The sequence below is a fragment of the Arvicanthis niloticus genome, chromosome 4 (assembly GCF_011762505.2).
Source record: "Arvicanthis niloticus isolate mArvNil1 chromosome 4, mArvNil1.pat.X, whole genome shotgun sequence".
In the NCBI taxonomy this organism is placed as follows: domain Eukaryota; kingdom Metazoa; phylum Chordata; class Mammalia; order Rodentia; family Muridae; genus Arvicanthis; species Arvicanthis niloticus.
The window spans coordinates 97,223,560-97,250,597 of NC_047661.1; the positions used below are offsets into that span (position 1 = coordinate 97,223,560).

General features: G+C 38.1%; 1 protein-coding gene across 3 annotated transcripts in view; it reads left to right on the forward strand.

The window, feature by feature from the left end:
- The window catches only part of Dpyd (dihydropyrimidine dehydrogenase), an 831,933-nt gene that overhangs the window by 788,967 nt on the left and 15,928 nt on the right, over positions 1-27,038 (forward strand). For all 3 annotated transcript variants that reach the window (XM_034501414.2, XM_076933188.1, XM_076933187.1), the window contains one exon: positions 22,431-22,574. In XM_034501414.2, the coding sequence (XP_034357305.1) occupies positions 22,431-22,574 (144 nt within the window). The remainder of the gene's footprint in view (positions 1-22,430; positions 22,575-27,038) is intronic.

Consider the following 27,038-nt stretch of genomic DNA (forward strand, 5'->3'; position numbering starts at 1 on the left):
TAGCTTAGAGGCATTCAGAACAGCTACACAATTCAACTTCGTACAGCTAATGTTAAATTCTGAGTTCTTGTATGCGTATCTTCACATGTAATCTAAATGTACATCTTCTTCAAGAAGTATTAACAAAAAAATCCATGTTAATAAAAGCCATCAATGTAGTTTTAACTCTTGAAAAGTAATAATTGCTTCTTAGTCATGGAGAATAATAATTTGTAGCCACCGGCATACGGAAATAAATGTAGGAGTTTCATTTGCTCAGAAATAAAGAAAAAAAAATCTATAACCTAATTTATATGCAGTGGTTCAGTTACATGAGTATTTTCCATATTCCATGTATTTAACCGTATTTGAGAAGTAGGCCTGAGGTCTGCTTATCATATATCTGTTTAGTCATTACATATGCATTTCCCCAAAACATAAATTAGCTTGGTAGCCACTGCTATAAATTATGAATTGAAGTTCATATTTTAAAAATAAGATAATCATTGTATCTTTCATAATAATTAAACATTTATTTCTACAGAGACTTTGATAGCATTTCCCATCAGTAAGCTTTCTAAGGCACTGTTTGCTTTTTTAAAACTTTCCTATTTATAAAAAGCAACATGTTTTGCTTTAGAAATTAAGAAAGTGTACAAGTCTCAGAAAAGTTTTATCTCATATCTCAGCAACACTGATACTGAATTGGGAATCAAATTGGAGATATTACTCAAAGCCCTTAATGCCTCAATTTAAAAAGTGGGCTAGAAAGGTAACTCAGTGGATAAGATTGTGCACCCCTCTTTCTGGAAACATGTCTTAATATCTCAGCACCAACATCAAGTGACTCCTTTCCCTTAACCCAGCTCCAAAAGATCTGCTGTCCTCTTTGGCTCCTGGAAGTACTGCAATCTTTCCACAACCCCCGCACACACATACACACACAAATTAATTGTTTTTTAAACTTAAAACCGGTAAAGACATTTTATGTACTATTTGACATACTTTTTCTGTGCTTCCTAAACTTAATTCTCTTCTCAGACAAGATCATCTATTTTCAGGGTGGTATGGTGGTAAACAAACTTTCTCGGGACCTACACAAGACTTGAAGAACAAATATCAATTCATTCAGTCTTCTACTTTTGAACTTTTAAACAATAAAGTAAAAAGTCTATTTGGTTCTCAAGGTGCAGAACGCAGGTGAGCTTATTCTATCAAGAAACTTTGCAAACCTATACAGAAAACATCAAAGCAGGTGCAGACCCCACATATAGCACTCACTCTTGGATCTGTGTGTTGACATATCCCATTGATGAAGCAGAAGAGGGATGAACCTTCACATATCTAGTATGTATAGTGGAACCTGGACCAGTCATTTTAGAGCCAGTGATGGCTCTCTTGGCTCTGTTTCAGAGATTCTATTTATACTAGAGTACTTGTCAACAGAGAAGAAATTAAATTTAAATCATAAGCCTGGAAAGGACAGGTAAAAGGATTACTTAGTGTGAGAGATGAATGACAAAAAAAGCATTGGAGTCTGTGACCAGAAGGACACAGTTCATCTGACTGAGAGATAGATAGCAATGGCTCTCCAGTGGGGGCGGGGGTGGTCTACTCAAGCATCTAGCAGTAATTTACATTTAAGAGATGCATTAGTGCTTCGACAAAATATATAGCTCCATCATCGAATGACTAACAGGAATATGTGGTATTTGCTTATGATTTTATTGATTCTAGTAAAATATGACATTATCTTTTAAAATTACTTCTATTCTGGGAAAATCTAGGACTACTGGTTGACGTAAGTCATTAAATGGCATAATAATACTGTTTTTTATTTTACATTTTCCTTTGTGGATCACATTCTGTCCCAGAAAAGGTACATCTAAGAAGTAGGAATGGAATTAATTCCTGTATGATTGTCCATGAACATTTCTCTTAGAAATAACTGGGTGTCCTGAGAAAAACCTGTCCAGAAATTGCTCACACAAATGCCTTCTTTCATACAGTTACACCAAACGGAAATTATGTGGGCTTTTTTTCTTTTTTATTGGATATTTTATTTATTTACATTTCAAATGTTATGCCCTTTCCCCATTTTCCCCCAGACACCGCCTATGCCATCACCTCTCCTCCTGCTTCTATGAGGGTGTGCCCACACTCACCCACCCATTCCAACCTCCCACCCTCGAATTCCTTCACATTGGGGCATCCAGCCTTCACTGGACCAAGGACTTTCTCTCCCACCTATGCCCAACAAGGCATTCTCCCCTACATATACAGCTGGAGCCATGAGTCCCTCCCTATGTGCTCCCAGGCTGGTGATTTAGACCCTGGGAGCTCTGGTTGGTTGGTATTGTTGCTCTCCCCATGGGGTCACAATCCCCTTCAGCTCCTTCAGTCTTCTCTCCAACTCCTCCATTGGGAACCTCCTGATCAGTTCAATGGTTGGCTGAGAGCATTGGCCTCTGTATATGTCAGGCTCTGGCAAAGCCTCTAAGGAGACAGCTATATCAGGCTTCTGTCAGCATGGGCTTCCTAAAATGGATAAAATGTCATGATTGTCTTTGAAGGAAAAAAACATTTATTAAGGCTTCTCACTAGACAGACCAGGCTGGTCTCTAACTCATAGAGATCCATTAGCCCCTGCCTCCCTAGTGCTGGGATTAAAGGGATATGCCACCACAAAATATATCGTATAATATATCCATACTGTTTTGGAATCTGAAAACTGAACCAAAACACTACCTTCTGATAGCGGGTTTTCTTTGAACTGTTATCCTTATAGATGTTAAGGTTTGAATTATACATAGACTTGAGGGTGGCTAATGGAATTTATACATAGCATTGCTCTAGGCACAGTGGGATTCTATGATGATGGTTACTGATGAACATGAGAGAGAAACTTGGAGTCAACCAGAAGACATTGGGGACCAGAATGCATTTCTTCAATGCCAAAACATGATTATTTTCACATTTATATTTCCAAATCACAAAGATTTTCCAAATATTGGTGAATTCAAATCATCAGACACTAAATTTGAAAACATATTTTAGTAGTATGATTTTACCTATTCACTTTACCACCCACTCACTGTCCCCAGTCACCCCCTCCCAAAATTCCCTTCCATTTCCCTCTCCCCTTCTCCTTTGAGCAGGTGGGACCCTCTTGGTATCTCCCCACCCTGGGACATCAAGTCTCTCTAAGGCTAGAAGCATTCTCTTCCATCGAGGCCAGACAAGGCAGCCCGGATAGAACATATCGCACAGACAGGCAACAGCTTTTGGAATAGCTCCTGCTTCAGTTGTCCAGACCCATATGAAGACCAAGCTGCACATCTGTTGCATATGTGCACATGGCCTAGGTCCATCCTGGGCTTGATCTTAGGTTAGTGTTTCAGTCTCTGACAGTACCAAGGGTCCAGGTTACTTAACTCTGTTGCTCTTCCTGTGGAGTTCCTATCCCCTTAGGGGCCCTCAATCCTTCTTTCAACTCTTCCATAAGAGTCCCCAAGCTGTCCACTGTTTAGCTGTGAGTCTCTGTATCTGTCTGAATCAGCTGTCCAGTAAAGCCTCTCAAAGGACAGCCATGCTAGACTCCTGTCTGCAAGCATCACAGAGTATCATCAATAATGTCAGGGATTGGTGTTTGCCCATGGGATGGGTCTCAAGTTGGGCCAGTTTTGGGTTGGTTATTTCCTCAGTCTCTGCTCCATCCCCCATTTCTGAATTTCTTGTAGACAAGATAAATTTGGAATCAAAAGTTTTCTGGGTGGGTTGGTGTCCCTATTGCCCTACTGGGGTTCCACAATGGGGTACCTCCTACTGAGGTGTCCTCTTCAGGTTCCATAACCCCAATGCTGTGAGTCACAGCTAAGGTCATCCCCATTGAATCTTGGAGACCTCCTCTATCCCATGTCTCTGTTACATCTTGAGATGTCCCTTATCTCTCCACCCATGTCAGTAGCAGATTTCCATTCATCCCATAGCTATCTGATCATCTCTCCTGTCCCTCCCCACACCTGATCCTCAAGGCCCCCATTCCCCTTCCCATCCCTTCTCCTACCTAGTTCCCTTCCTTCATCTGCCTCCTATGACTGTTTTATTTTCCCTTCTAAATGAGATTCAAGCATTACTATTTGGACCTTCTTTCCTGTTTAGCTTCTTTGGGTCTGTGCAATGAAGCATGGGTATCCTGTGCTTTATGACTAGTATCCACTTATAAGTGAGTATATAAGGTGCATGTCTTTTTTGGGGTCTGGGTTACCTCACTCAGGATATTCTCAAGTTCTATCAATTTGTCTGTGAAATTCATGATGTCTTTGGGGGTTTTTTGTTTTGTTTTGTTTGATTTTGTTGTTGTTAATTATTTGTTTTGTAACTAATTATTTTATGTATCTGACTACACTGTTGCTGTCCTCAGACACACCAGAAGAGGGCACTGGATCCCATTACAAATGGTTGTGAGCCACCATGTGGTTGCTGGGAATTGAACTCAGGACCTCTGGAAGAGCAGTCAGTGCTCTTAACCCTCTCTTCAGCCCCAATGTCTTTGTTTGTAATAGCTGAATGGTATTCCATTGTGTAGTTGTACCACTTTTTTAAATCCATTATTCAGTTGAGGGATATCTCGGTTGTTTCCAGTTTCTGCCTATTATAAATAAAGCTTTAGCAGTATTTTAAATCCTTTTGTTTTTATTTTCTTCCTTGTTTAATAAGAACAGGGATGTTAATATCTAGAATGTGATTAAATACAGAGCTGTGCTTTCAATCTATAATCCATAAAATGCAAAAACTCTTAGCTGTTTCAATAGAGCTTATAATCGACAGTGTGACACGCGTACACAGACCTCTCTTAAAGTCCCCTAGTCAAAGAAATCAGCTAAACATTTTCTTTTGGGAAACGCTTCTGAAAATTAATTCAAAATCCCATCCTGATTCCTTTTGGGGTTTTATTTTCTTAAGTCTAAATAATAGAGCATTGAGACAAGTGGATTAGTAAATTTCACAGATAGTTTCCCCAAACTCAAATTATTCATTGAAATTTCTTCTAACAGTTCTACTACATAAGTAAGTTCCCAAGGCCTGAAGAGTAAGCACACAGGTTAATTTGTTACATATCTTTATACCCCTCCTTTCTAAAAGTAAATATCTTTCTAAATTCTAATTCAGGTAGAAATAGTAGCATTAGAATTCAGATGGTTCTACAACTGAATACCCACCCATGCATAATAGGTAGCCCATAACTCTTCAGATCCTTCTCTGAAGTCCAAAGTAGTAGATGAAAATGTAAGTATCTTGAATATGCTTTTATTTGAGCATTGTAAGTAAATGAGTGAATGTTTACACAAACACAATAAATACATATATTTAAATACAAAGTTTTATGCATTGAAGTAGCTATGGACTGTAGATACCAGACCTATTTGTGAAAGCAAGATTGTACATACTAAAAAGTTTTCTTCTGAGTTAATAAAGATGGAGACAAAAGTTTGAGGAAGATACAAATGTATTTTAAAGAGATTCTTCAAAGGCACCCATGGACTTATACTTATTACAAGAAAAACAGCCATCTCTCGTAATTGTTAGCCTGTCAAGTGTTTATTAATAGACAGACTGCTGTCATCTTTGTTTAAATGCTCTAAGTTGACAGAATTTCATTTACATTAATGGGTGGAAAGTCCTTTTCTTACTTGTCCAACAAACTGGAGACAAAGTGCCTGCCAATGTTTTAATTTCTTCTTCATGTTCTGGGTAAAGAGTGAGAAGAATGCTTTCACTCCACAATGTCATGAATATGGTAATCTATGGAAATCACGGGAAAGCAGGTACTTAAGTTAAGCATATACTGTACCAGAGGAATCCCTGATGAATTTGAGTCTCTGCTGTTTAGAGAAGATGTTGTTGCCTGTGAAGTGACAGGCTGCCAGATGTTCTTGAAGAAGCATGGAATAGGCTCGGATCTGAGCATTGTCCCAGCCCCTCTGATGACAGCACTGACTATGGACTGCAGACCGGTCTTGCTTCCATTCTTAAAAACCTGCATGCCTATTCTTCAACTGTCAAATTATTATTTTCTTAATTTTACTGATTTCAGTATGTAAAGCTCACTGGATAACTGCATGAGTAGCCTTCACTTTAGAGAGTGCATGAAGTCTAAAGTAAAATATAAGTAATTCTTTATTATATAAAACACATTACTCCATTGACTTCTATTTGAAATGGTTTGTTTCCTAATGAAGGAGAGAGGGTTATTGTAGTAAAATTAGTAACACAGGAAAATAATTGAAATTTCATATATTAAATAAGTAAACTGTGGTATTTTCATTGTTTATTCATGTAACTCACAAAGTTAGAAATTGAAAACTATATTTATAGACTATAATGACAATGATGTTGAAAGTATAAAACTATCAAAAACCTCCAGTGTATTGAAATGTTACCTTTCTTTCATATTCTTTATATAAATGATGATTTATCATTTCTCCATTTATGAATGAGAAAAATTTAGATCTTAAAAAGTTAAACACCTTGTGACTAGCTAAACTAGAACTGAAAGCCAAGTCAGGTTCAGATACTATAGTGTTTATAAGTATGCAGTCACCACCCCATGCATTTATTCCAGTTCAGAATGTTGAATGCGCCAAACATTATTGAAGATCTCAGAGAAATGTCAGCAAGTAGAGTTGATGAGCATGCTATTCTAGTAGCTTATACTTTATCAAATATATATATATACATATATATATTTCTTATATACATTTCATATCTATATTTCTTATATACATTTTATATCTATATTTCTTATACACATTTCATATATATATTTCTTATATACATTTCATATATATATATATATATATATATATATATATATATATATATATTCAAAAACAAGTAGAGAATTTTGAGAGTTGAAGAATGTGACTTGGAAGGCTATGTTCAGTCTGGGTTGCCATAAGATGCTTCTCTGACAGATTATATCTTATCAGAGGGCTAAAATCTGAGGAAGATGCCATTAGGCCAAGATGAAATTCCACAAAAAGATCAGGAAATGTAAAGGCCCTAAGGTATGACTAGAGTATAATGAACAAAGTGAAAATAGGTAAGATATGCATGCATATTTATACAGATATGTACATACATGCACACATACACAAAATAGTATATAATATATGCATGATCTATATGTTTGATACTATATCTATAATATACCATATTATAGTATACTATATATTAAAATTACAGAGTGAGAAGCTAACAGTTGTGATGATACTTTTTGATTCTATTCTAAGTACACTGACATCGCTGGAGGCTTTCAGATGGATATATATGCAATAACACATTTTTAAGATGATTCTCTGTCCACAACATGGAAAATTCAATACAGCAAATCAAATAAATAGTAGGTAGATTGTTTAGGAGGCTACTGGTATACCCAGTTAAGTGACAATTGGGCCTAAGATGAAAGCCTTATCAGCAAAGATAGTAAAGTAGCAAGATGTGATGCAAGAATGTTGAGAGTGAATCCTAGATTTGCTGATAGTTCTGATCTGGGGGAAAATGAAGTGGTTGAAACAAAGGAGCTCAGAACTCAAAATGATCCTAAATACTTACTTAACTGTTACATTAAAGTAAAGCTGTTGTATTCTCAGCAAGGCAGGGCAGATCAGAGGAAGAACAAAAGTAGGAATATGATCAAGATGCCCCAGGTGTGGAGCTTTTTTTCAACATTTAAGCAACTTAAGAGAGTTAGGTCACTGAATATATGACTCTGTTTATTATCAAGCAGCAGGACCAAATTTTGAGTGATATGAGCATAAAAACTTTTAAAGCTGAATATTAAGAGAGAATGACCCGGGAAGAGCATGGTGATGTAAGGAGCTTCCAGGGCTGAGCTTCGGGGATTCTATTATTTATGTATTGCAAAGAAAAAGATTACTCTGCAAAGGACATATTCAGAAGAGACAGGAGAAAAGAAGCTTCTGTCTTGAATGATTGATGATGAAAGATAAAAGTTAGTTGAAGAAAAAACAAGCTAGGTTAGCACAAAACATATCCTCATCTGCTATCGTTGTCAGATGCTTGGGATGGAGGACAGATTTCTGAACAGAGCAGGCCAAGAAGTGAACAGAGAGGAGGATGTATGGAAAGAAACTGAGCAACACTTGAAAGAATTCAAAGGGATGTGGATAAATGATGCCTGGAATTACTTTTTTATGCTCTCTGCATATGTTTTGATTTTGTATTTTGGTTTTGTGGGTTTTTTTGTTTTGGTTTGGTTTTTTGTGGGTTTTTTTGTTATTCATTTAAGAAAGATCTAAGTATGTATGTAAGTGAATGGAATTAACTCAAGTAATGGGAAGAAACTAAGATATTTATGGACAAAAATTAAGGAAACAGTTCTTTTAATGAAGTGAAATACTGAAGATACAGTTCTGAAACACAAAGAGACAGACTCCTTAGAGAGGTGGGGGCACAACCTTGTGGAGGCAGGAGGGGGGATGGGATGGGGGTTCCTGGGTGGTGGGGGGAATGGGGTGAGGGGATAAAATCTGAAATGTATTTTAAAAAATAAAAATTAAAAATAAATAAAAAATTAAAGTTATTAGGGTATTCCTACTGGCAGCTAAAGACCCAGGGATAACTAAGACCCACTGAGCACTGATCTTCCAGTGATTAACACAGTCCAAAAATTCACCCACAAGCATGAGCAGAGGTTCATTGTCCAGGAGATTCTGTATTCTGTTGAGTTGATGATTAATAATAACCATCACAATGACTATTTAATTATCTGCTTATGGTTAAAAACTATAACACCTACCCTGAGGCCAGAGATGAATCTGCTTTGCTATTGATTAGTTCTTTAGGATCTACTGCCAAAAAATTGCTAGATAAAAGTACTTGATAAGTATTTATGAAGCCCTTCTGCCAGACATAGTTTATTAATTTCACTTTCAACATCTTTTCCTAAAACACCAAAAACCTTATAGTATTGGCTTGTGCCAATAACACAAATAGCTTGGGAAGGCCCCGACTTGTCGTGTTGGAAAAAAAGGCATCTCGGTTGGGATCAGGTCTGAGGTAAATTATGTCTTATGAATAGTTGCAGTGTTTATGTATCTACATGCAGAAGTTTATCAAATACATGAAAGATATTTCCCTTTGTTAAACCTTTCTTTCTTGCACGGCATTAGCTGTAATGAAAAACAGCTTTCCCTCTAACTAAAACAAACAAATAATTTCTACTTATGTTTCCCTCTTTAGTATAATTTTTCTTTTCATCATGGAGAACCTAAATATTGACTTTCAAAACCAAAAACAGTTCTAATATGAACCGAACTGTAACTCCAAGTAAAGTTTTAGGTTGCATTAAAATGCAATACCTTGTAGCCTCTGCCTCCCTTTCAGTCAAAAAGGCTTAAAGCAGTCACGCAAGTGTTTCCATAGAGGGCGATACTAGGCATCACACTGAAGAGCTGTGGGAAAAACTGATAAATCTACTGTTCCAAATGCAGCCTGGATCCTGTGTGCCTTTTCATTTGTATTTCTAGCAGAGCCAATTTCTTCATCACCTCACTTGTTCTGTTTTGTTGTTGTTGTTGTTGTTGTTGTTGTTGTTGTTTTGTTTTGTTTTTTGTTTTTGTTTTTTTTTGTTTGCTTGTTCGGTTGGTTGGTTTGGTTTTTTTGTTTTGTTTTGGTTTGGTTTTTTTGCTTCCATTCCATTGTGTGAAACAGTTCTTGTTCCGCTTTTCCTCCTTGGTTTTTGACATTGACATTGTTTGCAACATGTAGCCCTGATAGCCATAGCATTTATAAGGTGGATTTCAAACAAATAATTTTATCCAGTCCTCCTAAGGATGTAGAGGGACTGATTAGTAATGCCTTCTTTGTGTGTAGTTAATATTTGTGACATTTTTATAATTCAAAGAGACCTCACTTCTTCTTAATATTATTGTGTTGAGCATCAACCAGGTTTATGCTCAGTATAGTAAGAAAATATTCAGTTCTATGTGGTTTTAGAGTTTTGAAAATAGTAAAAAGCTATATATTAATAATCTACTAATGCTTTTCTTATTTCAAACGATGTCACAGAGATCATAAGCTGTTTGACACAGCGGAAAACAGGCTCATAAAGGACAAGCCACTTGCCCAGGTCCATGGGTTAGTGTCTGCTCCCTAAGATCAGTGCTTGTTCTGCACGCTGGACGACTAGTAGGAAACGCTATTGTCTTCCATTGCTTGATTTTCAGTAACTATCACATGCAACCACAAAGCAATCTACACAAGCACACACATATAGGTATATGCATAAATAATTTTCTGTTCTTATCCATTTTATGACTATTATCATGTACATCCACTTGTAACATTAGTCTGGTTTATTTCTACACAATGTGTCTTACATGAGTTTGTAACTAGGCAACAAACTTCTTACAGATAATTTCAGGTATAATAATAGTTATTTTCATTTTCCAGTTCATATCACTCATAATTTTTTTGAATTTTTTAAAAAATGTTTTATTTATATCAGTTATCTATTTGGAGCTCATACTAAATTATATATATATATATATATATATATATAGAGAGAGAGAGAGAGAGAGAGAGAGAGAGAGAGAGAGAGAGAAAGAGAGAGAGAGCTTTTGATATATCTTTGACCTATAAAGCCTGAACTTGTTTATAACATCATCCAACCTTGGGAGTTTGGAAGTTATCCATAGCATCCTTAATCTTATAACTGATACAGATTTAAAATTTTCTACAGTTGAAAAGAAGGGATGGAATTGCAGTTTACTATACACTTCAATGTTTCATCCACAAGCTATATGATACCAACCCGGAGTAAACCCCAAGGATTTCTAGCCGTAAAATTGAAAACAGAATGAAAGCTCACTGGAGGGAGCATCACAGCCCAGCTAGTCCAACGCCCTCATCTTACACATGAGGGAACTCAGACTCAGAGGGAGTTGCCATCCTACCATGGGTCACAAAATTAGCTGATGGCTGGCTGGGCTCTCTCAGACCCCATCTCCAAAAGCTCAACCTCATGCTACCTCCAATCTGCCACGTTGCCTGTCCCAGCAAGATGCCTCCCACGGGCACTGCTTCTTGAAGCTGAAGTATATTAAATTCACATTTGCCTGCTAATCATTTTCTCAGCAGCTCTATGGTATTTCATTAACTGCTGCATGTAACACTGTGGCCTTTCACCTGTATTAACTTGAGCTCATTAAACTTGAGGCCAGTCATAAACAGGACTAAACCAATTCAGATTATTTGGCTTCATGTGTGTTCATCATTTGTCTAATGGTTTCTACTGGGTGAAACACTTTTCTCTTCACAATTTGTGAAAGGAGAAAAAAAAAAGGAGCATGGATTTCTTGAAAAGTACTCCAGATGGAGTGCACCTTTTCATATCAAAAATAATATATTGAATACCTCATGCAAGGCTCTGTGGGGGAGGGGCACAGTAATGTGAGGAAGAGCCATAGCACAGACCAGGGATTGAGTTCTTGATTCTGTCACTTAATGGTGAGAAGTGGAATGAGTGATTCAGGATTTCTGAACCTCAGACTTATTCTCAAATATTTGAAGGCAAATATATTCACCCTATGTTCCTGATGAAGACCCGCTCTTCTCCACACTGTGCAAAGTAACTGCAGATGAACTTGAATGGACTTTGAAGTAGGTCCCAGATAGAGGCCAGAAAACATGAAGTTCTGATGTTCAGACAGACGATGAATGTTTCAGCTTCAGAAGATAGTGTCCTCTGCTCTTAGGTTCCTTTTACCCTGAACAAATTGTATGATGCCAACCACACTGGAGAATGGTGCCCCCACACCCATCAACTCACATGCTCATCTTTCTGAAAACACCTTCAAGACATATCCATAGGTATTGCCTTACTGCACTATCTAGACATCCCTTGGCCCATGGATATCAAACACAAAATTCAACATTTTACTGCAGAACTACATTTTACTTCCTAATTTAAAATCTTAAATAGTAGTACTGTTATTTTTAGGGATTGTCTAGCTTACTGTCCTGCTACAAACAAATTTCTATCTCCAGTCTTCTGGATTATTCTCTCTGCCACAGTCAGGATACCATGATCTACCATTCCTCCTGTGACTATACCATCTGGCCACAATTTTCAAACATTAGGTGTTTTTATATTTCCAAATAAATAAAATCCAAGCCAGCTCACCCAGAATTCAGAGTCCTTCCGAAGTCACCCAGATTTTCTCCCACAGTACCCCTGCCACTCAATGTATCTTTACAAATTAAGTTTATTCTTTATTATCTCCACTTCACGTCTCTCTTTCCTTGTCTATGTTTAGAGACAAGACTTTGCTCTATATTTCTTGTTGGCCTGGAACTCACAGTGGAGCACAGATTGACTTCAAGCTCCTGCATCTATCTGCCTCTTGGATGCCAGGGTCACGGGCATGTGCCATAGCATCTGATGCTACTCCATCCCTTTAGAACCCTTCTTCTCTAGCACTGTATGCTCTGGAAAATTTTTCAGCATACTTTCTTCAGTCCAAACCCTTTCTTCAACTCTAGCTATGGTCAGTTGCCCAGCAGACCAACTGTGGACCACTTTAGCAGCTCTCCCTGCTTTTAGCCAACCTCTCCTTAAAAGTACTCCTGTAACCCATAGGTCAAGTAAGTTCACCCAGTTTTGTCCTTCTGAGGTTGCCACCAAAGCTCTGGAAAATGCATTCTCTAGGTCAGTACTGACTGTTTATTCCTGCTGTGATTGGAGTCAAATCCCCTCAAAGCTTATTTCCTCTTGATTTCTATTCTTGTCACTATATGCCAGTTAAAACATGAAATTCAGTTCCTTGATTTTTTTTCCAGATATTTTATAAAGGCCCATAAGTGTATAGTGGAGATCAGAACCAGGCATGCCTCTCGCAAAAGAATATTGGCTCTTGTTCCCAACAGAACCTTTCTAATCGCTGACCTCAGGAGCTCTGCTGCCTCTTGGTACTGATTTCTCTCTTCTTCCCTTGCCTTGCCCTCTCTCTCCACTCTTCTCCTCTCTCCTCTCCTACTCTAGAGTATTCCTTGGCAGTTCTCCGCATACTGTTTTCTTTAGACCTTCTCTCTGATTTGATCTCTTCTAATTGATAGCCGCATTTCCCTAACCTTGACCTGAAGATGTGCTGGTTATTACAGTAAGCAATAGGAAACCTGCTAAGAGCCATCTAAATGCTATTACAGTATGAAAATCCCACTGTTCTCAACCCAGTTCTTTTGGAGATGGGTCGGTTGAGTCAGCCTTCCTCACAATGCTCAAAGAGGCTTCCACAAAGAATCTTCTTTTGTTCTTTATCGTGGCCTCAGGCCCTGTGCCCACATTGTAATGACAAAACCAAACCTTGCTGTAATTAGCTCTAGCTGGTATTCTTTAACACTAGAGTTATTTTTCTGAGTTGATACTGTTTCCTAATGGGTGAGCATTCTGCTGGTTCCATGGTACATCTCCCACACTGTTAGTCTTTGTCCCTCCAGTGTTTCTTTCACTTGCAAGACTGACATCCTTGTTCATGATCCTCACACTTTTATTACCATGGCTTGCCCAGTTAACATAACTTTATCCAAGAACTCAGGTTACATGTCACCTCATTCAGGCAATCACTGGCCCTTGGTCTGAGCTCATATAATAGTCTGCATCACCTGTCTAGTGGCCCTTGCCACAGCCCATTGCAATTATTATGATCTGTAGGTTCTTTAAGGTCACAGACTGTCATATATATATATATATATATATATATATATATATATATATATGGTGTTTGACACTCGTTAAGATTCATGAATTACATCTGTTGTGACGGTAACATTATTTGTTTCATGTAAATGAAACCATTTGTTTTGTGTATACCATTTGTTTTGATTTAAAACAATTTGGGATGCCTGACATTTCAAACATGCAGCAAAATGTTGTGCTTGTTCAATCTATTTACAATATATTGAGTAACCAGTAAATACTATATTAATACTTTTCTCTCTGAGATCTCAAGGAAGAAAGATGGAAGCAGGGCTAAAAGTGACCAGACAGTGTAGGAGGTGTGAGTCTTAAAAGTCTTGTTAACTACGCTGTGTACCATGAGGGAATCTTAACATAGAATCTTAACATAGGAAAGAGAATCAGCAAAGGAAATTTCTTAGATGTTATGAAGACTGAGCTTAAACTACAAAGCCAGATTGGAATGGACTAGGATGTGTGTGTGTGCGTGTGTGTGTGTGTGTGTGTGTGTGTGTGTATGATGTATTTGTATATATGAATAAATTACAGTAATAGAGATGTAAACAGGGCATCATTCAAAGCACCAGCAAAGGTGCTGCAGAGGCCTGTAGAATTAACTTAGCAGTTGTGAGTATTACAACCTTTATTAACACCTACACTCCATTGTGAGCAGAGATTACCGTTATCATTCCATTGATAGAGAAAAGTCATTGTAGGATAGCTTGGGTAATAAGCTATAGTTAGATAGCTAAAGAGTGCAAAATTATGACTGTTGTGCAAAGTTATCTTGTAAATCATTATCCAAAACACTTCATGAATGTTGGCTCTCTAATCTTAGCCATTAAACACAGGCCATGGTTGCTTTCGACTCACTCAGATATTATATACATATACATCATATGCATATATATATTTTACCAAAAGTACCATGCTTCAATATTGCTTGTCAAACTCTAGTTTGCCAATTTTTACTATTATACTACAAAATACACAGCATATAGATGTTCTTCTATCTTTTTACTGTGGTCTTCTGTCCAAATCTGAAGCAATTATTAAATTGTTTCCTGTTGTATCAATTTAAGCACTACATGTCAATGACCCCTGTAGGTGATGAGAATTTCTAAACCCCTTATATTGATTCTGCAATAAATACTACATTGAAAGTGTATAGCCCATGAAATACTTTTTCTTTTATTGAAAATAGTTTCTTTTTCTCATATAATACGGCCTGATTCAGTTTCCTTACTCCTGGTCCCTCCCTGCATCCCCTAATATCTAGATCCACTCCCTTTCTGTCTCTCATTAGGAAACAAACTGTCTTCTAAGGGATAATAATGAAATAAAACATAAGATTAAACACAAACAAATACATGAGAACTGGACAGTACAAGCAAAGATAAGGAAAGAGCCCAAGGAAAGGCACAAGAAACAGATACAGATGCAGAGCCCTCCTTGTTCACACACATAAAGACACAGAACTGAAACCCTTAAGATATACCCAAAATACCTGGAGAGTAAAAAAGAAGAGAGAGAAAATAAATAATATAATACAATATAAAATTATATATCACCAATTTTTAAAGCTCTGAAATGATATTATGAGACGAGGAATCTCCAAAGACTCCATTGAATTAGTAGTCTGATAACCATCTACTGCTTGGCATAAGGCCTACCCTTAAGAGCAGTTTGTTTCCACAGTGAGACTCCCTTGGAGGAACCAAACTATCAGTTACAAGTGGTTCAACTGGAGATAGCTTCTGTTTGGGGGCATGGGTTCATTTCTTGCAGCTCTAGGACTTTATATGATGCAGACCCATGCAGTCCCTGTACATGCTGACCCTGTCACTGTGAATCCGTATGTGTGCCAGCCCTACTGATGCGTTGTTCCTTGGTGTCCTCCGTCCCCTGTGACTCTTACTCTTTCTATCTCCTCTAAGCCCTGAGGGGAGGGATTCAAAGGAGACATTCCTTTTAGAGGTGAGTGTTCTAAAGTCTCTCACTCTGCATATTGTCTGGCTGTGGTCTCTGTGTTTGTTCCCATCTGCTGCAGGAGGAAGCCTCTCTAATAATGTCTGAGCAAGGCACTCATTTGTGAGTATATCAAATGCTATTAGTAGGTACTTTATTGCTACAGTCTTTTGGTAGCACAGTCATCTTTGTTTTACCCCTAGGCATTTAAACTATCTAGTCTTAGGTTCTTGGTCACCCACGCAGTGTTGGATATAGGTTCCAGCAACTGTAAGTGGGCTTAAGTCAAATCAAATTATTAGGAGCTTACTCCCAAAAGCTATGTACCCTCATTGCCCTAGAATATCTAACAGGTAGGGCACCATTGTAGATGGAAGGGTTTGTAGCTGAGTTGGTGTTTACATTTCTCCTTTGGTAGGATATAGAGTGCTTTCCTGTACCAAAGACAATAGTATCTGGGGGTGAAGGGTCTATGTAGGCACCAGATTGACTTCCCCATGTTCAACAAGTTGTATAGGTATTATCTTTATTGGAGCACTGCTGTCAGTTTGTGAAAAACAAACTATAGTCTTTGCAACACACTGAGTTGTATGGGTGTTTCTGTGGGACCCCTTTGACCAACAATTTAGTTAGATATAATGCATTCCTGGTACTGGAAGCTTCATTTGGTGACTAGAGATGGTCAGGTATGACTCTGTCTGTCTCATTTGTCAATTTTATTTAGATCACCTTCATATACATATTTTATAAAGTTTCTACTGTATCATATACTATCCTTTTATTGTCCTTGATTTTAGCTATGTCTTCCCTTATTCCCTCCTTTGTCTCCCTTTATCTCCCATTCCCCAATGGATCTTTCAATCCCTTGTCCCCATCCACCCATAACTATCCTTTCTAGCTCCCTTTCCAAGGGAGATCTACCTGTTCCCCTGGTCCATTGCTCTTTCCCTAACCACTGTGATTCAGTGGATTGTAGCCTGTTTATCATAGATTTAATAGCTAATTTCCACATATATATATATGAATACATACCATATATTGTCTTTCTGGGACTTGGCTCCCTAGCATAAACTTGTGTGTGTGTGTGTGTGTGTGTGTGTGTGTGTGTGTGTGTGTGTGTATGTGTGTGTGTGTATACATATGTGTGTGTGTGTGTGTGTGTGTGTGTGAATCTTTGTGTGTATGGCCTTTATGTTCCAAGGGAGTGAGTTTCTCAATTTAAACCACAGTAAAGTAAATATCAAAACAACAGTCAAATGTAAGTCAACAATTGCTTTTATAATTGAGAAGGAGGTACTGGAACTCACATGTTACAGAGCTGAAACAACACTCAACATCTTCACCTCCCATACTGCATCCCATCATTCTGGGCACATAGCAATTAAAGTAGGCTCAGAACATACTGGAGATGTCTTCATTTCAAACCTACAGTAGCCATTTTATATGAAACCTTGAGACTCAGAGAGTCCATGATCCCAACCATCACACCCCTGTGCTCTTCGTATATGTATGTGTATATGTATGGTGTTTATATAACATATAAATTATATAAATTTTATATCATATCATACATAATGAATAATTTTTATATATGATGTCCAAATAACATTTCAATTGCTTTATGCAATTTAAAGACCTATTCTATAGAAGTGCACTGTCTCCATTTGTCTCCAATTGTTGGTCACTTGTATGCAGTATTCCAAGCAGGATGTTACAGCTCGTAAGTAAGTAGGGTAAAGTGATAAAAAGGAATATTTGATTGATAATTTAGTTTGACGTTAGCCCCTCATGAACAGTGAGAGATATTTACACAATTAAGCACTATGACTACTATATAGATTTCATTTAGAAGTTATTTAACCTTTAATCAAGATGGTTCATTGGCTAGTGTAGACATTCTGTACTGTATTTGGGGGTGGAGGGAGTGCAACAACAGACAGCTAGTATAGCCATTGCATATGTAAAATATGTCATTTGAAATAAAGATCCACATTAGATAGTTGTAAAAGATGTATTTTTTTAATCTGTGTTATTCTTCTGTCTGTCGGGGCATAGATGTCGACACATACGTGCACAAACAAGAGCTAGGTTGGCAGATATCGGTTGTTTGAGGTTCATACTGATCCGTATGTATATCACACAGCATAACTCGGAAATCCTTTTATCTTTTCATGTTATTGCTGTAGATGTTGCAGTAATTACTCTTCGTGCAGTTATTGTTTCCAATCAGATAAGAGAGTATGATTAAAAAATAGAATTGATACACTACAGTTCTATAGAGTATGTTATTAGCCAACTCTATGCCATTCTCAGAAAGGTTATGCAATTTAAACTGGATGATGCCAGTGCCTGCTTCTATTAGGAACAAGAACCCTTTTCCACTCTGTAATATGCTCAATTACCTTTAGATTGATCCGTGAATAAATTATAATCCAAATAGACTACTTTTCCTCCAAGCTTTGCTGGCGTAAGGAATCATTGTTGATTCCCGAGGTTGCGGCCAGTCTATCAGCATCAAAACGCTTTTTATATCTGGATAGAGACCATTTTAGTATGTGATACTTTTATCTTTAAAAGAGTAGGGTTTAAATTTTTTGAGGAGAGCAAATTCATTAATGACAAATCCCCGGAGAAACTATTGAAATAAAAATCACCCCTTTCTGAGTGTTGTTCTGTGTGTTGGTGGCAAGGCTGATTGGATGGTCCTCAAGAATGTTTTGCCTTTGTTTGGGGAACCTAGCATGATGTACAAAACTTCTTTGAGTTAGGGCAGGCTTCATATTTTTCATTAGGAGAAGAATGAATGGAGAGGAATGGCTCCTGCTGCTGCATCCACCGGGCCTGCTGCTTCTCCTCCTACAATGGAAAATCTATTAACTGCATGTTCAGGCAGAGATTTGAACCAGATGCTTTACTAATCATCACTGGTTGCACACATATACCCTGACCAGCTACACATTCATCTTTGCTTTTTCTTAGCGTTGTTTGGCCTTGCATATTTTCTCCATTTGTCTGTTTTTGCAAGGATCAGCTCATAGATGTAAGGCTGAATGTAGCCTGACTGAGGGTAAAGAAAAAAAAAAAGACCTTTTACATTATCAGAGACTCCTACGGACCTGAGTTCAATTACCAGCACCCATGTTTAAAGGCTCTGAATGATGGTGAGTGTGTGCAATCCCAGCACTGGAGAGGTAGACACAGGCAGATCCCCAGAGCTCAAAGGCTTAGATAAATGGGTAAGCCCCAGGCACCAAAAAGAGACACTATCTCAAAAAAGATGACAAGCTTCCAAGCCATCTCACCAGAGATTTAGCTGTGGCCTCTGAATGCACAATGAACATAGTTATCCACACTCACATACAGGTGCATGTGTGTGTATGAGCGTGCACTCATGTGTGCTCACACACGCACGCACGCGTGTGTGTGTGTCAATGTGAGCACACACACACACAATAGTTTCAGTACTTTTAAACCCTAAAGCCACTTTAATACATTTAATTTGTGTGTGTGTGTGTGTGTGTGTGTGTATACACATGTATTTTCAGGTGTTTGTGCATGTGTGTACATGTTGAAGCCTGAGGTTAAGATTAAGTAAATTACACCTTTTTGAGGAAGGATCCCTCAACTGAACCTACCACCCGTTAATTCAGGAGGTTTTACTATCATCTTGCTCCATGGATTCCCCTCTCTCTGCTTCTTACATGCCAGGATTACAGATAGTCTACTTTGCCGACCAGAATTGATATGGGTACTATGATCTAAACTCTAATCCCCATGCTTGCATGGCAGTTTACCCACTGAGCTTTCTCCCCATCCCTACCCGTATTTATTTCAGCATTTAACTTTTCATACTAACGAGGGAAGCAATAATCCCTGTGACAACCTCTAAGCTTTGGAAAGTATCCCTTAGCCTCTGGTCTCTCCACATGGCAATAGGAAAGACAAATGAGCCCATCTGAGTGTGAGTCCTTTTGAGTCTGGAGCTGTGCGGCTCGGGGTTGAAGAAATATTCATTGGTATTTTGTACATGTGTTTTTCAACTTAAAGAAAAAAAGGGCAGTAGCCACTCTTATCTAATTAATTTTTCTAACCAATGAATAAATAATATCCTACAGGAATCTTTACATTAAATTGAAAGCATTTCCTTAGTAGTGATTATGCAAATGAGTAAATTAGGATCATAGCGCTGCTAGCCATGGGGGGGGTGGGGGGGGGAGGGACTGGATGCTTCAATTTTATATTGGCAAATGTGACCAACTACTACAAAAATTACAGGGGCTGTCAGCCTATTAGTTGCTCAATCTGGATGTCCGCCATTCAGCGGGAAGGGATTTTCAAACTTCTGGAAGCTTCATCATAATCACCGTGAATGCCATTGTTCAGGCTCACATTTAGTGAGCTTAATGTAGTAGTTTAACTATATTTCTTTTGTTCATTTGAGTAGGGAATAATCATTTCAGATTTGGGGTGTGTGTGTAGAAGGGAGTTGTATCCCATGAAGCTGGAGTTACAGGTGATTGTAAGGGTCCAGCGTGGTACTGTGAACTGAACTCTGGGTCCCTGAAAAGGCAGTAAGCAACCTTAGCCACTGAGCTATCTCTGCCTTCCCCTGGGAAACAAATCGGCCAAATAGAAGGCACTGTCCTCCAATCTCTGTTTAAAGAAGATGAATTGAAAACTTGCAAGAATGTTTGTTTTCGGAACAGCCTTTACACAACTCAAGTGGAATCAGATAGAGCTGAGAGAGATGCAATCTATCCCAACAAACAGGATCATGGTTCAGACTTCTTAGGATTAGTTGATATGAGAGCCTGCAAGAACCAGAGGCTGTGGGCTTAAACAAAGAACCATTCTTGATCATCTGTATCAGTATAAGAATCAGATTTAAGGGCCCTTGACATACAAAAAAAAATGTACAGTGATCTTCAGACGTTGTCACAAATGTGATGTGTTCTGCACTGCACCTTATGAAACATTATCTAGACCCAAGGAAACAGTTTTCCTAGTGCAGCTCCAATTCCCCATTTGGCCTAAGTATCTAAACGGTATTATTTGAACATTAAATGGGACATAAAAATGAAATTCACATGGGAATTCTTTTTACATTAAAGTGGCTTTCCTATGGGATAAGTTCTGAGGACTGCTTTTAGACTCTTACTTGTTTATGATTTTAATAAGCCAGCATCACTTATATTACAGGAAAATAGATAGAAAATATTCTACCCTCCGTTGTATCATTTCATGTTACTGTAAGCATTAAATGTGGTAATTTGGGAAAGTGCTAAGATATAGAGATGAAGTACATAATTCTAATCCAATTGGGTATAAATTAATTTGGCATTGACTTCTATTTTCCATTTACTTGACTTCTTGACATAATTATAGCGAGTTGATAATCAAAGTAACAAGCTTAGGTGTATTTCCACATAAATATGTTCTTTGCTAATATAAACATAAAGTAGGAGGCTACAGTCTGGTCTGCCTTGATTGGGTGACTTCTGTTCCACTACCTACCTACACTCTTGCAATCTCCAAAGACCTCCTTGCCCTGGAGTCGTAAGCAAGCTGGAGAAGGAAAGCTGGTACTCTGAAACAAGTGTGTGTTTTTTTTTTTTTATTTAATTTTCCCACTGCTGGGTCAGAGACAAGGATGACCTTGCAGTACTGTACTTTTCCAAATCCCTATCATCTAGAAAAATGGGTTTCATTGTGCAGGAGCAAGAGTGTGTGTTTGCAGCAGTGTAAAAGCCATGGCAATTCCAGCTTACGGACTGCTGTGAAACATTTGGAATTCAGTGGTATCTGTCATCAGTGGGATGTGTCAGTAAACGTGAAGATCAAAGGTCCAGAAAAGGGGGAAAGACACTGTGAAGAGGAAATAATTGTGGGATAATGGATGGTATGAGGGCATTTTTGTGTTAACTTCAAACCACTTAGCATTTTTCCATGGTACCTAGGTTTATTCCTAAATGAACTTTGTAAAGTACAATTGAATAACCTTGAGATTTAAAGCCTCACCATGCTTCTGAATACTGATGGAGTTTGTTTAAGCGTTGTGATATACCCTCTGCCTTTCGTTTCTATTTTTTGCCTCCTTCACGCAAAATAAAGTTTATTTTCTGTGCAGAAGAATCAATATTTTTGCCATTTTGCTTTTTCAACTCTTCCAGTAAGTTGCAATCAACATTAGTTACAATCTTTAAAGAGATGCAGTAAGAATTTGAACACAATAAAATGGAGATACAGATGAGAACTTTGGCAAAGCACCTATGGTATTGACAGAGGCATTTGTCAAGGGCTACGGCTGTGTCTATACTGTGCTAAAAACCTGACGGAGGGGAAAATAAAGCATCAATAGGTTGCATCTTCTGTCTGTACAAACCAAACAAATGGTTTCCTTAATAGCTATTATTTTAAGTGAGTGGATTTGGTTTGCCATGGTGAAATCCATCCCACTTAGAAATGAATTTTAATTAACATCTGCATCTAATGCATAAATGTTTGGCTGAAGTATTCTTCTCATATTTTCTTGTTGATACCAGATGGAATCAGGCACATAGAAGGCTAGTGATCCAGGAGGAAGGAAGACCTAGTTAACAGGGCATGTGAAACACTCTTCAAACACACATTTGTTTGTTGATGATATTTGTGTGCACAGATTTCCTCATGCTGTTTCTTTCTATGGGTTAATATGAATTTACTTTGTGTGTTTTCCCTTTAGAAACTGCCAAGCTTTGGACCTTACCTTGAACAGCGCAAGAAAATCATAGCAGCGAGTAAAATCAGACAGAAAGATCAAAGCACAGCTTGCTCACCTCTCCAGAGAAAGCACTTTAAGTCCCAAAAGCCTATTCCTGCCATCAAGGTAAAATTAAGACAAATTCATACATGTATTTATTTCCCATTCAAATGTGGTTTAAAGGCTTTTATTTTCCTCCTTAAATATAACATTGATTTTTCTTGACCTTCAATATTCTGAAGCTTTCTAAAAATTCTGTGTACCATGAAGATGCTCTAATAATACATAACCCCTTCCATGTTTGCTTCCCACTTCCGTTTGCTTATGTCACACTTTCGAGGTCACTGCCAGGTTTGTGCTTCGTGGGAACTTTGTACATTAATGTGTTAAGAGGAATTCATCATATTCTCATAGTTAACTACCAGTATTTTAATTCAGAGTTAATTTCAGGAAATCTTTTAGATATATGAAAAACCTGAACTATGTAACCGTATCAGGACTGTCAATATAATTTTCATTTGTGGGGATTCTTTAGTTCAGCTTCAGGAATACATGCCTAGTTATTTGGGACTCCAGAATTTATTCTGAATGAAAACAAAGATCATCATTAAGGTGTGTGTTTGTGTGTATCTCTTACCTTTTGAGATTATTTACTTTGAAGGTTTCATTTTTTTTCAAAGAATTATGCTTTCCTATCAAGTTACATGAATAAGAGACAGATCTGACGTGTGATTACTCTACTGTCTCAGGAAGAACATTGTGTAAAACTTGAGCAATATCACAGCCAAGACTTGGGGAAAAGGTTGGGTTTTTCTTCTTCCTCCCCTTTTGAAAGACATGGTTTACCTCTACAGCTCAAGCTGGTTTAGATCTGCCTGAGAGCTGGGCCTTCAGGTGTGCCCACAACACCAGTAAGGACAACAGAACTATTTCTCCAGTCTACCTGCCAATCTCACTTAGGTTTCTCTTGTCCTAAATCAATCTCTCTCTCTCTCTCTCTCTCTCTCTCTCTCTCTCTCTCTCTCTCTCTCTCTCTCTCTCTCTCTCTCTGTGTGTGTGTGTGTGTGTGTGTGTGTGTGTGTGTTTGTGTCTCTGTCTCTGTGTGTGTGTGTGTCTATGTCTGTCTGTGTATATGTTTGTGTCTCTGTTTCTGTCTCTGCCTCCATGTGTGTGTATATGTGTTTGTGTTTGTGTGTTAGTGTGTATGTGTGTGTGTTTGTGTTTTATGCATTCAGTTTTGAGTAATTTTTTTCATGTTTAAGTTTGTATACCAACAACCATATCAAATACAAAACAGCCCAGGTTACTCTGCAGATGGCATGTTCAGATGAATCCAAGTCGGTCTGGTATATAAATAAAAACATTGTCTAGAAAAGAAGAAAAGGAACAGGAATAGGTGGGAGGAGGAGGAAGAGGAATAAGAAGAAGAGGTACCACTGCTATGTCCTTCTCAGGTAAATTGAGTTTTGGTGATGTATTAAACCATGTTAGATAAGTGGTGTGTTTTAGTCAGGTTTTTCTTACTGTTGCAAAATATATGAGACCAATAAATTTATAAAGAATAAAAGTTTATTTGGCTCACAAGAACAAATGCTGAGAAGATGTCTCTGGCATCTGGTGAGGGTTTTCTCACTGTAGCATAACATGACTCAGGTTCATCTTCTAATAAGGGCTCTAATGCCATCAGGAAACCCCATTCTCCCGACCCCATCTAATCTAAATTCATCTTAAGGACCCACCAAGAAGTATCACTGATACACAGATGTAAAGGTTAAGCTTCTAACACAATAACTTTGGATGAATGAATTCAAACTGTATCTAATAGTTATTTCTCCTTGATGAAATGAATTTGGCTTTAGCAGTTTTGTTTAATTCATGTTATTTTATTGTAAGTAAGATTTAATGGTTTGTTATAAACAGTTAAAGTTTATAAGATTTTAGAAGAATATAATTATGATGAATAATATTATGATGATTATAATTATGAGTTTCCTAAACTAAATGTGACTACTCTGTCATAGTCCCTATGTTCAAACTATGGCATTGACAAGTCATAGCCCTGTGAACTTGCCTAAGTCAACTAAATCTATGAAATGGAGTCAATGAAAATATTTGTTTCCATAGGCAAATGTGATGGTGTGGGAAACATTTGTAGTATAGTGTCTTCCCTAATTGCTACTTGCTAATAAATATAATGCCAGAATGGACACGTTAGATAGCAGGTTAGGTGGATATTTTTGCTTTGTCCATTGAAGTGAACTCTAGTATGGGAAGGAAAATAGGAAACTCTGAAGACCAGTTATGCTGCAAATTTTGAAACCATTAGATTTTTTCAGGAAATCTTGACTTCAGAGCAACCATGTGATAAGTAGTGTGCCAGGAGCTAGGTATCGAATGCTCAGGGACTATGACAGTCATGTTTTGTGAGCTCATGAATTGAGAGAGAGAGAGAGAGAGAGAGAGAGAGAGAGAGAGAGAGAGAGAGAGAGAACACAACAGAGAGACAGAAAGAGATGAAATGCAGACTGGTAGAGAAGGTACAGAATTATATTTTTGGTATGATCTATACATAAGATGTATAGAATCTTTCAAGAGACCTAATTTAGATCAAAGGAGCCAAGGAAAGTTTTCTGGATGCAATGGTTTGCCTTTTAGATTAGATGGTTTGAGAGATGCCTAGAGATTGGCAAATCATGTTTCTGAGTGTGTCTGAGAGGACATTTCTAGAGATAATCGTGAAGGTTCTGACCTAATGAATAGATTCATCCCTTGATGATCTGTATGATGACAGCAAGAGTAGGAAATTGGTAAGAGGTAGGTCTTCTTGAAAGAAATAAGTATGGGGGTAGTTAATGGTACCCAGGTTCTGCTCTCACTCTCCTCTCTGTTCCCTGGCTGCCAGGCTGCCATGATGTGAACTGTTCTACCACACCACTCCCTGGCCTGATGGCCCTGTGTCTCTGAAACTGGGAGCTGAAGTCATCCCTTTGCTTAGTTGCTCTTTCATGTGTGGTTACAGCTACACTGAAATGAGTAATGTGCTGAGTTTAGACAGTTGATTGGTTCTAAACATAGACAAGGGGAAAGGATACATTTAGTGAGCCAGAATATGTTTGCATCTGGTAAATAGTTATACTGGTAAAAATTGTTCTAGACTCAATATGATTATATAAATTATCAATTCAGAGATCAGAAGTTCTCATTGTATCAAAAGATAAGATATGAGAAGGGATTGAAAATAACAGAACTTGATTAAATAAATTTTGATGGTTTTATTGAGCTAAAAAAATGTAATAAGTCTTTGTGTCTTGACGTTTGGTCATGTTTTTTGGGGGGGAGGGATGCAAACTTTACATTGATTATTTCGAAATGGATAAGCTTGGGGGCACATACATAGAGAGATAAAAGAGAAAATGACATACCAAGAGCCTACTGTGTGCCAGACACAGATGGGACAATTGTGTGTGCTTTCTTTGGTTGTCACTTAATATCCTGTGTGGAAACAAGGGGTGCTAGGCAATCAAATGAGAAGACATTAGAGAAATAGGAAAATGACCTGAAGAACATGAAGACATGGGAGAAAATAAGAATGAAAGGATTCTTTAGAACCAAGTCCTTTGCAGAGGGTCAGGAGTCCTCAGAAAATAGCAAAGAACACCTTGAATGGTTTAATTTTATCTGTCTTATGTAGTCATTGGGGGTCCAGCTTTTAGCTGTAGCAACAATCAATAGGTCATCAAAAACTCATTGTGTCACATGGTAATCCCTTATTCACATAGCCACCACCACATAGAACAGCGCTGTCACAACTATAACATACAAAGAGCAAGCAGACTCCTGCCCTCATGGACTCTGCACTGTAATGAGGAGAAGCTGCTGATACAGGCTGCTACACCCAGGAACCTATGGAGTAAGATCAGGAGATGAGAAATCCCAAGGCATATTGCTCAGAAATGCTTTCTCCATAAACTACACTTGAATTAACACCCCAAAACTGAGGGGGCAAAAGAACAATACAGATATCTAGGTGAAGAATTTTCAATTCAGAAAGAACAGGAAACACATGAACCCCAAGTGGAGACGTCTCTCACAGAAAATCACTGAGGTCTCTTGGAAGGAAGAATGACAGTGAAGGGACAGGAAGCATGGAGAGAAGCTGGGAGATAAACTCAAAAGTCCTCAGTTACAATATTTTAAATAAAGAGGTGTGTGAAGATGTGTGCGGGTGCAGATGCAGGTGCATGTGAGTCCATGTGTGTGTGCGTGCGCGTGGGCAAGCGTGTGTGTGTGTGTGTGTGTGTGTGTGTGTGTGTAACACAGTACAGTATACTTAAGGGAGCCATGACCACTATCACCTGCATACAAGCCCCCCAGTCCTCACCCATTGTTTAAAACCTCTGTCTGATGAGGTGTCCACATGGTTGTTCAGCCATCATGTTTCTTCAGAGAGTTCTGGTCTGTCTACCTACCTACACTTCAGACTTTTTTCTTGTCCTTCTTATTGCTCATTTCTAGGAAGCACCCAGCTCGCCCTGTGTTGCCACCCCATTTTGTTCTCCTTCCTGTGTTCCCCCTACCATCTTCCTTTGC